The following is a 10,358-nucleotide window of genomic DNA, read 5'->3' on the forward strand; positions in this document are numbered from 1 at the left end:
CAAGGGGCAGGCTGCAGCTCAGTGCTGTGTGTTTGTCTGGCAAGGGGCAGGCTGCAGCTCAGTGCTGTGTGTTTGTCTGGCAAGGGGCAGGTTGCAGCTCAGTGCTGTGTGTTTGTCTGGCAAGGGGCAGGCTGCAGCTCAGTGTTGTGTGTGTGTCTGGCAAGGGGCAGGTTGCAGCTCAGTGTGTGTGTGTCTGGCAAGGGGCAGGCTGCAGCTCAGTGTTGTGTGTGTGTCTGGCAAGAGGCAGGCTGCAGCTCAGTGTTGTGTGTGTGTCTGGCAAGGGGCAGGCTGCAGCTCAGTGTTATGTGTTTTTCTGGCTAAGAAGACCATCTCGGCACCACAGTAAACAAGGCCCGGCACACTGAGACAGGTCTGCAAAGTTCTGGGTGAATCGCAGGCTCCTCAGAAGCAAGTCAACACCCCCAGGGCTGCGGGGTGCAGCAGGGCCTGAGCGCCGGCTGAGGCCAGCCACGCTCACAGAACAGGGCAGCTGTGAGGCGGTGAGGCAGCCAGAGGACCTGGCAACTCCACTCAAGAACTGAACAGACAGACACAGAAGCCACACGGTGGAGCAGCCGAGGCCGCAGGGGACTGACAGGCACAGTGCTCCCCCTGCTGGAGCACCACACAGCCAGGAACAGGACGGGGTTGGCACGTGCCTGTGGCTGCCACCGCACTCAGGCCCCGGCAATGTGTGGCTCTGCGGAAAGGAAACGTCCAGAACAGGCGGATCCACACAGAGAGGAGGTGGACTGGGGGCCAGAGGCAGGGAATGGGCAGGCTTCCCTTGAGGGTGATAGAGTGTTCTGGAAATATGTTCACAGTGATGGCTGAATAATTCTGCAAATAAAGACCACCGGGGTGGTCTTTAACGGATGACCTGTGAAAATCTGGGGGCTCCGTGGGCTCACTGCCCGCTCCTGAGAGGCGCAGGCAGGCATCCTCGTTTGGCCTCAGCGGCCATCCCGAAGGAGGGTGCTAAAAGCTATTTGGAACGGAAGTTATAGGGCTCAGCTGGGCAGTGTCCAGACCACCAGGGCAATCTGGCCTTCCCAGACTCTAGTCCATGCCTGTCCTCCATGCCATAGGACTACACTTAGACCTAAGCAGGGGCCCAGCGCTGGCCAGTCCCCGCCCCAGCCCCGCCCCCCACCCAGCCTCACCCTCGCCCCGCCCAGTCCTCTCCAGCAAGACACACCTTGTTCTGCTCATACTTGTAGAGGATCTTCAGTGTCTCCATGGCACGGATCATGGCCTGCATGGCGGTGAAGATGTTCTGGTAGACCAGCTTGGTGAAGCCCCGCTTGTCCTCCTCGGAGTAGCCCGCCCCGTGGATGATGCGCATCTGCTTGATGAACGTGCTCTTCCCGCTCTCGCCTGTGCCTGTGGTTGGGGGGGGGGCCAGAAGGAGAGGGGAAGGGTCAGCCACAGGGCCCAGGACTGGTGTCACGGCTGCCATGACCCGCCAGCCTGCCCCAGGGCTGTGTGGGCAGGTGCGGTGTGCCTGCTCACCACACCGGGCGACCTAGCAAGCTGGTTTACTGTCCCTTCCGGACCACTGGGGAAAAACCACAACGCGTTTTCACCCACGCCACACCCCAGGTGCCGCCTCTGTGGCCTCCACGGCTGCTGGGGCCCAGAGTTTGATTTCTGTGTCAAAAGGCCGTGCAGTTTAACGGGCAGCGCGGGACGCTCGCACGGCACCAGGCAATGGCGTCGCGGGCATCTTCCTTGACACAGCCATGATGCCCGCTCCACGGGGCGGGGCCTCTGCTGCTGTCACCCGCAGGCTCAGCCGCCCTCCGGCGCGTGGCTGTCCATTGTGGCCACATCCACATCCTGGCTGCGCCCCTCTGTGGGCATGAGGCCCAACCCTACAGCCACCAGGGGGAGGTGGCTACCTGCCAAGGATGAACACGGAGCCTCCTGCTGCCCTGCCTGGGCAAAGGGTCCCCCTGCTGCACAACCAGGACTGGACCACCGAACCCAGCCTCAGGATGAACCCCATGGCAGCTGCCACATGGGGCCTCACACCAGCGCCCCACAGCTTGCCCCCTGTCCCCTGCCCTCACGCTGGCTGGGGGGAAGCACCCACACATCTCTGCTTGGGCTGGAGCCCAGGGAACCCTGGAATAACCTGCTGAGGCGTCCCCTCCATGAGCAGGCCAGGGCGCCCCACCCCCCCGCAGCCACACCTCCCAGACACCACCCGGGGTCCTTGGGAACAGAGGAAACAAACTCTTACAAAAAGGCACCCCGCCATGTGGATGCGGTGGTGAAGAGCAGGCGGGAGAGGACACTGCGCCAGCGCCCAGCCCAGGGCCGGCCTTGTTGGGAGGGGGAGGCCAGGCGAAGCCCAAGGTCCCCTGGCCACAAGAGCTGCAAGTACAAAGCAGAAAGGCGGGGTGCTCGGCCGGGCACGGGGAGCGAATGCACGGTGCATGTGGCTGCCACGCACACTCTTCCCTAAGGAGCTAACAGCGGCCGGCCTGCGGGGCCTGGGGAACCGTGGGGCAAGGGCAAGCACCCCGACAAGTGCACGCGCACACACACCCACTTACAGACAGGTGCACACACACCGGCACACATTGGACAGCTGAAAGGCAGAATTGGGGACCCCAAGCCTTCAGGGGGCCAACAGTGCTGGCTGACAGGCAGGGAAACTGGGGGTGCCCAACAGCACGGAACAGTCTAGGGACGCTGTGTCTGCTCCTCTGGGACCTCTTCACAGCCTTTGTCCCTTCTGAAGTTGACAGAACTTAAAGCAGCAAATGGACAGTGCCCACCAGGCCCACGCCCAGGTGGAAAGGGACTTTTCGGTGCCCGAGGCGAGAGGAGCAACCTGTGCCAAGCCCCACGACTGCCGCCCCATGAGCTCCCTGGCCAGGGCTGGCCCAGTGCCCCACCCCCAGCTCACCTGTCCATGCTGACAGCCGCCGTGACAGCCACCAGCAGCCCCCACCGGAAGCCAGGGGAGTGCTCCTGGGGACAGCGTGGCCCACTGCCCCATTCCCCTGGGACCAGGCCACACAGGGCGCCAGCAGAGGTGGTCACCCCTCCACAGATGAGTGGCCTTCCAGGGGAGCAGCCCTGACTGAGCACCAAGGCCAGGAGAGAAGCCACGGCCACTGGTCACCCAGCCAGGCGCTCATCCACCACAAGACAGCTAGGGCCAGGACCCAGGGCACAGCTCAGGTGGCACTGGCAAGACCGCCTCTCAGGCTCCCTGTGACATGGTGGGGACTACTGCGACCTATCACCCAGCACCCCAGTCCTGGCCAAGTCAGCACCCGCCACGGAGGACACGACACCCACGGTCACAAGCACTACCGCGGCCCTCAGCTTCAGGCCCCACAGCTTCAAGAAGTAAAAGTAGAGCCAGCCTGGTGGCACTCCCACAGGGGAAGGGCTGCTGGTGACAAACACGACAGCCCCAGATGGAGTGCAAGGAAAGCCCCAGCCCCTGCGCCAGGCCGTGCAGGGGTGGGGTATGGATGGAGAGGCCTGAGGGGCTGCAGACACCATGGGGCGCAGGAGGCCAGGGCTGGGGTCAGTGCGGATGCCACCTCCCCTGGTTCTCAGCAGAGGAGGAAGGCGGGAGGCGGGCCAGGGAAGCAGGAACACGGAGGATGCCTGCGGCCACCACTCTCCCAGGCTGAGACTCCTCTTCCCGTGCCCTGTGGCCCCCACCTGGGAGTGTGGGGCACGGTGGGCGGACACGGCAGCCCACAGCCCTGTCCTCTACACTCCCCAGCGCTGAGTAAACCTTCGCCCTCCCACAGCCACACTGCTCCCCGCCCCCAGGATGCTCCCGGGATGGAGGGGTCCACTCAGACCCCAGCCCCTGCATGGACAGGGCTGCAAACATCTCTGGGACCAGCCAGCACGACAAGCCAGAACAGCTGCTTCCTTCCCCCCGGGGCCACCACCATGCCAGCCACCCCACCTGCAGGGCAGAGACAGCCTACAGGTCAGTTGGCACACTCAGTCACTACGACCACCAAGGGCGGCCAGAGTCTATGCTGCCACTAATATACAAAGGAAGAAATGAGGAGCCAGGCTGCCTGACAAAGCCACACCCAGCCGATATGTGGGAGGGAGGATAGATGGGTGGTGGGTGGGTGGATGGATAGATGAGATGAATGGATGGATGGATGAATGGGTAGGTGGATGAACAGATGGATGGATGGGTGGGTAGATGTGTGTGTGTGTATATATATATATATATGGATGGATAAATGACTGGATGGGCAGATGAATAGATAGATGGATAAGTAGATAGATGGGTAGATGAACAAATGGGTGGATGGGTGGATATATGGATAGATGGGTGGGTAGATGGATGGATGGATGGGCAGGTGGATGGGTTGGTGGAATGATGAATGAATGACAAATTGATGGACAGATGAATGGATGGATGGGTAGGTGGATGAACAGATAGGTGGGTGGACAGGTGGATAGATGCATGGATGTATGAATGGATGGATAGGCAGGTAGATGGGTGGGTGGATAGAGGAATGAATGGGTGGATAGATTGATAGACAGATGAATGGATGGGTGGATGGATGGATAGGTAGGTAGGTGGATGAACAGGTGGGTGGATGGGTGGGTAGATAAATGTATGTGTGTATGGATGGATGGATGGGTAAATGGATGGATGGACAGGTGGACAGGCAGGTAGGTAGATGTATGTATGTATGTACGAATGGACGTTTAGATGAGTGGACACAATGCTGGCCCACACAGGGGCCATATCTGGGAGTAGAACATGGATGTTGTGTCACAGTGGGGGTCGGCAGCCATGTCCTAGCTGCAAGGTCCCAGCCTGACCACCAGTGGTTGTGGCTGTCAGGACAGGTGTGCCATCTCTGGTCAGGGTCAGGTGAGGCGCCCTGATGCCATGGGCCCCATGGGAGACCCTCCTGTGGCTGAAGACACTGGTCAAATGGGCACAGCCACAGTCCAGCTCGTGTTGTTTCCACCCCAACTCCACTTCATCTCCAGAACCCTGAGAGGTGCTACCCCTGAGAGTTCTGTTTGAGAGTTGGGGAAACTGAGACAGAGAGGGAAAGCAGCCCTCTTGAGATTCACAGAGTGCTAAGTGCTGACCTGAACACAAGAGAGTGTGCTAGGCCGTCAATCTCCTTGTCCCTTCACACCCTCCTGGGAAGCGAGAAGCCAGGTGGCACCAGCTGCTGCCCTCAGGAGCACCTTGTGGCCTGTAGGCCACAGACGTGATCATCACAGGTGGGTAACAGATGGCCTCTGGACTCAAGGCACAATCTTATCTCCATGGGGTGACAGAGTCTGCCAGGAGCCGGTGTTGGGCTGCCACCCTTCCCAGGTATCTCAGGGTAGGGATGCTGATGGCCACAGGTCAGATTCCAGTGGGGCTGGGCAGACCAACCCCAGGGGGCGTGGCCAGCCCATCAGACACCCACCCCTCACCCTTCCGGACCCCACCCTAGCCTTCTCCCTCTACGAAGCCCCCAAGCCAGGCAAGCCTGGTGGGAGCACCACCCAGCCAGGGCCAGGTGGGCTTGGCATCCCCGCCTGCTGCTGAATGAGCTCCTGAAACCATCAACCTAGAGGAGATGGGCTGTGGAGAGTCCAGTCTCACAGGCCTCTCTGGTGAGGACAGCTCGCCACAGCAAGAGCAGAGGATGCAAACCTGTTTCCTCAAGGCTGGGACACAAAAGACGCTGGAAGCTGGGCAGGGTACTTCATGCCTACAAACTCAACTACTCAGGCAGAGATCAGGAAAACTGGTTCTACACCAGCCTGGGCAAAAAGTCCAGGAGACCCCATCTCTACCAATAAAAAGCTGGGCATAGATAGTGTAGAAGGAAGACAAGGCCCACGCCAAACAGGGTGTAAATAAGTGCAAGACCCTAGGCTGAAAAACTGAGCAAGAAGGCCTGGAGGCGTGGCTCACTGTCAGAGCCACTGCCTAGCAAGAAAGAGGCGCTGAGGTCAAACAGCACCAGGAGAAAGGACATGCCCTGATGACCCGACCTCCCTTCAGGCCTCCTGGCTTAAAGGTTCTAGCCTTCCCCACAGTGCCAAGCTGAGGACCACGTCTCCAGCATGAGCGTCTTTGGGGCCACACCTCACCTAAGACACAGACACCCGAGGATGAGGACAGAGCCCTGCCTGCCCAGATGCCACCACGGAGGCTCGCCAGAGATGGGGGAAGTAGAGCAGGAAGACGCCCGCTCCCCACCGGGCCTCCACCGGGTCCCACCTGGTCAGCCCGCCCTCCCTCCATGGCCAGGGGGCATGGCGCACAGGACAGAGCTCGTCCTGCAGCCAGCTCCTCCCCGCGCGGGCCTGCACCCTCGCCAGGCCAGCCATGCCACCGGCGTGGGGACCCCAAGAGGGCTGGTGGTCATGGGATGGGGACCTGCGTCTCATCTCCAGACCACGCGCTCCCGTCCTGCCACCCTGGCCCGGCAGTGACGGCAGGAAGTACCTGGGCAGAGCCCGCTGCACGCAGGACGCCAGGCTCAGCAGCGACACGAGTCTCTCTGCGGGGGGCACCTGTGCCCCCGTGCTGTGCAAGCCTGCAGTGGGGACACAGGCTCTCCCTCTGCCGTGCCCGCTGCAGGCCGGGCATCCGTCAGACGGGGACACAGGAGCTTGCAGGCTGCAGGACACAGGGGACCGCCCCGGACCCCGCCGGCCTGTGAGCAGTCACGGCCTGCGGGGCTCACGCAGCTGCGTGTCCCATGTGACCACGCTGTCAGCAGCGGCGGCGGGGACCTGTGTGGCTGTCACCAGCAGGGCTCTCCTCACAAGGAATTGGGGGGAGGGGGGAGGCAGCAACCACGGTGCCAAGGAGAGAAGCCCTTCGCAAGCGCTCTGTGAAATACCCTTCGCAGCACCGGGGGTGCAGGAAGGCCACAGTGAGTGACCCCCAACAACAGCATTGCCAGGGTGCTCCCTGTACTCTCAACCGCGCCTGGGCCTGGGGAAACTGAGGCACCTGCAAGCACACAGCTGGCTGTGGCAGTGCGGGTCCCCCCCTGGCGGGGAGGCTGGGCATTGGGGGTTGTGAGGAGGCCAGGGTGGGGTCTGGGCAGGGGACGCAGCCTGGCCTAGGTGACAGGTTCAACGGCTCTAGTCACCCCAGGGCAGGAGTGGTGGCTGCCAGGAGGGCAGGGGTCAAGGGGGGGGAGCTGGGAGGAAGGACCCACCAGTCACTGCTCAGAGCTCAGTCAGCGCCCACCCTCACAGCGCCCTGCTCTAGGACACCCTGGCACCTCACTGTCCCCATTCACAGGAACATGAGTGCCCCTCTGGGGACTCGGGGGGGCCAACTGCCACCCTGCTGTCTCCCCTGGGGCCACCTGCCGGCACCGGCACCGGCCGCATCCCAGGGCCGCATCCCAGGGCCGGCAGGGCTTCCGTCCCGCCAGCCGGCCCCACCTCTCAACTCCGCATGTGACGGCCGCTGGCGGGAGGCGGGCCCTTCCTCCCTTGGCAGCCAGCTGGGGCACGGGGCAGCCGGCGGGCCACGGGAATGGCCACAGGGGCGCTCTGGGTGACCTGTGGGCACACAGCTCAGGTGCTGCCTGCGCCCCGAGCCCTTCACCATGCAAGCTGACTTTTCCCAGGGGATGCCTACAGGGGCTGGGTCCCTCAGGGACAGGCAGGGAAACTGAGGGCACAACGGATGTTAAAAGCTCCGGCCTGGAGCTCACAGGTCCCTGGGCGGCCTCCAGGACCACGCCCTGACGGGGGGTTAGTGATTTAGCATACATGGGGCACAGCTCAGAGATCCCTATGGGGTCTCCCTCTGTGGAGACGGGGGGGGGGGGTATGGGGAGGGGGTTCGGGACCGCGGAGACCCTGGCAGGCAGGAGGTGGCCACTGCCCGCCTCCTTCCCGGTAGGGCACGGGAGGCACACCCAGCCCTCCAGCCGCCCCCGGGGCAGATCCGGCTCGGGCTGCCCAGCCAGCAGCACAGGGGACAGGAAGCCTCGCGGACTGACCACCCTGCTTTATTTAGAAAGCCGCCAGCAGCCGGCTCAGCCCTGCGTGCGCGCCAGGCCTCGGGAACAGGCATTCCCAGCAAGGCCTCGCCTTTCTCCAGCCAGAAACCTGGGCACCGATCGCAACAGTCTCCTAGGTGGCCAGGCTATCGAGTGACAGGAAGCCTCTCCCCCCCCACCCCACCCCTGCCCCGGGCGCCTGCGGGACCCCAGCGACGGCAGTGGCGGGAGGGGAGGCTGGAAGGACACATCCACTAGCCACGCAGTCCACGTCCCTCCCAGCCCACGGCTGCTGATGGCTGCCACCGACAGGCACCGAGGAGACCAGCCTGGGACCAACGAGAGACCAACCCCGAAGACCCTGCAACAGCCCCACAGGGCGCCGCGCTGCGCCCGCCAACACTAGGCCGCCTCTGTGGGGAGTGGGGCTCCCCACATGGCATGGGAGCAGAGCAGAGACCCTACAAGGACCACTGTCTATGGGGCGTCACTGCAGAGCCCAGGACACCCCCAGAGAGAATGACCCCCCCCAGCAGCTAGGGAAACCGTGCCCAGGCAGGGCAGGGGACGAGGCCCTGTCCTAGCTGGTGGCAGACCCAGGGGTGAAGGCGGTCCCTGGGAGCCCAGGTGAGGCCCTGCCCCCCATGTCCACTCTGCCACCCAAATGGGAGCAGTGGCAGCAGAGGGGCGCTCCCACGCGAAGGGGAAGGGGGGGCTTGTTCCAGAGGAAAGGCAAACCCCACCCTAACCAAAGAGACCACACGGTCTGTCCTCAAAATACCAGAGCCTGGCTACACATTTGTGGGAGCAGTGGCTGTGGCCCCCAGGAGCCCTCAGCCCCCCCCCGATTTGCTTGCCACACAGGACAGTGCTTTCTCTAGCTGGCATCTAACATGGCACGATTCCCACAGGTGGGGATGGTACAGAGCCGGGACTCAGTGATGAGCCCCAGCCCCCCCCCGCGTCCTCCCCCCACATCAAGGCCCTGGACAAAGCCCTCAACGTGGGACAGAGGGTCCCATGTGGGGTTGTCCAAGGGGCCCGGCCAACACCAGCTCCTCTGTGAAGCCCTCCCAGCACCCAGCACACCCGGGGCCTCAGGCCTCCACCTCGGCATTTGCACCTGTCCTCCCTCTCCTACCCACCCGCCACGCACCGACACCACTCCCTGAAACTGGGAGGGACTACAGGCAGCAGCTGGGCCTCCACTCCGCACTGCCGGGCTGGGGACCGGCCCAGCCCCACTGCAAAACTTGAGTCAAGTCAACCTCAAGCCCAGGTGTAGGACAGGAGACCCAAAGATCACTCCAAACAGCTCTAGGCATCTGCACAATCCAGGTTACTGGGAACTGGGACTTGAACTCAGGGCCTCACACTCTACTTGGCTTTATTACTCAAGGCTGGCCCTCTACTATTTCAGCCACAGCACCTCTTTCGACTTTTGCTGGTTAACAGAAGATTAAGAGTTTCTCGGATTTATCTGCTGGGGCTGGCTGGACCTGCGAAGCTCAGATCTCAGCCTCCTGAGTAGAGGGAATTACAGGCACGTGCCACAGTGCTCAGCATTACCAGCATTTCCACACAGAGAGTCTCCTCCTCTGGGCAGAAGCCAGTCCATGCCAGCCACCAACTGTGGAGCCACCGTTCCAATCTGTCCACCCTCTCCTCCTGAGGGGACACCCAGAGCCCTTGGGAGAAATCACACCCACTTGGGGGAAAAAGTACCAGGAAAGCTTTGCCACCAAGGCCAGTGTCTGGGAGCCACAAATGCTGCCTTAGGACACTGACCAGCCCGTGAGCACGTCAAGGCCAGTTCCAGTGCCTGCTTCCATGTCTGCCTCAGCCCCCTCTGCCCCCAACGCCTCTATACCAAACCCCTCTTCACCCAACACCTTCTGCCCCAGCCTCTCCGCACCCACGTCCTCTGCCCCAGAACCTCAAGACTCAGCCCAAAGCCCTGGGTCTTCTGCTAGCATATTCAGTCACCAGTGTCTCTGACATCGGCCCTACCCTGGATGCTGTCAGCAGACCCTCTTATCTCAGTGCCTGTGTCCTGAACCCCACTGCCCCCAGCCGCCTTTCCGCAGGCCCCTCAACCCCTCCAAGACAGCCCCTGCCCTCCACCTGCCCCTGCTCTGCAGCTCCCGGAGGTCTGTGCAGACGCTGGGTGACAGGGACACAGCTTCTGTTTTGTAAACCCCTGCCAAGGGCCATTCCTCCCCGCTCTCATTTGGGCCCTTATTTGGGGTGACAACACTCTGCCATCTGGGCCTAGGTGGCCGGACTTGGGCACCAGGTGTGCCTGGGGCAGCGGGAGCCTACACGGGAGGGCCGGAGGCCCAACCAACCCCAGCCCGCCCAGCT

General features: G+C 62.5%; 3 protein-coding genes across 3 annotated transcripts in view; 2 read left to right on the forward strand and 1 right to left on the reverse strand.

The window, feature by feature from the left end:
• Gna11 (guanine nucleotide binding protein (G protein), alpha 11 (Gq class)) overlaps nucleotides 1-2,925 on the reverse strand; it is a 7,579-nt gene extending 4,654 nt beyond the window's left edge. Inside the window, exons 1-3 of the mRNA XM_013022635.1 lie at nucleotides 2,918-2,925; nucleotides 1,705-1,853; nucleotides 1,199-1,383 (exon numbers count right to left, since the gene is read on the reverse strand). Of these exons, the coding sequence (XP_012878089.1) occupies nucleotides 1,199-1,383; nucleotides 1,705-1,853; nucleotides 2,918-2,925 (342 nt within the window). The remainder of the gene's footprint in view (nucleotides 1-1,198; nucleotides 1,384-1,704; nucleotides 1,854-2,917) is intronic.
• Nucleotides 1-10,358, forward strand: part of LOC105990410 (transducin-like enhancer protein 2) — a 128,188-nt gene that overhangs the window by 52,227 nt on the left and 65,603 nt on the right. The window lies entirely within an intron of this gene.
• Nucleotides 6,280-10,358, forward strand: part of Aes (amino-terminal enhancer of split) — a 30,525-nt gene continuing 26,446 nt past the window's right edge. The window contains exons 1-3 of the mRNA XM_013022636.1: nucleotides 6,280-6,455; nucleotides 6,608-6,685; nucleotides 10,082-10,144. Coding sequence (XP_012878090.1) covers nucleotides 6,280-6,455; nucleotides 6,608-6,685; nucleotides 10,082-10,144 — 317 coding nt within the window. The remainder of the gene's footprint in view (nucleotides 6,456-6,607; nucleotides 6,686-10,081; nucleotides 10,145-10,358) is intronic.

The sequence above is a fragment of the Dipodomys ordii genome, unplaced genomic scaffold (genome assembly GCF_000151885.1).
Source record: "Dipodomys ordii isolate 6190 unplaced genomic scaffold, Dord_2.0 Scaffold64, whole genome shotgun sequence".
Classification (NCBI taxonomy): domain Eukaryota; kingdom Metazoa; phylum Chordata; class Mammalia; order Rodentia; family Heteromyidae; genus Dipodomys; species Dipodomys ordii.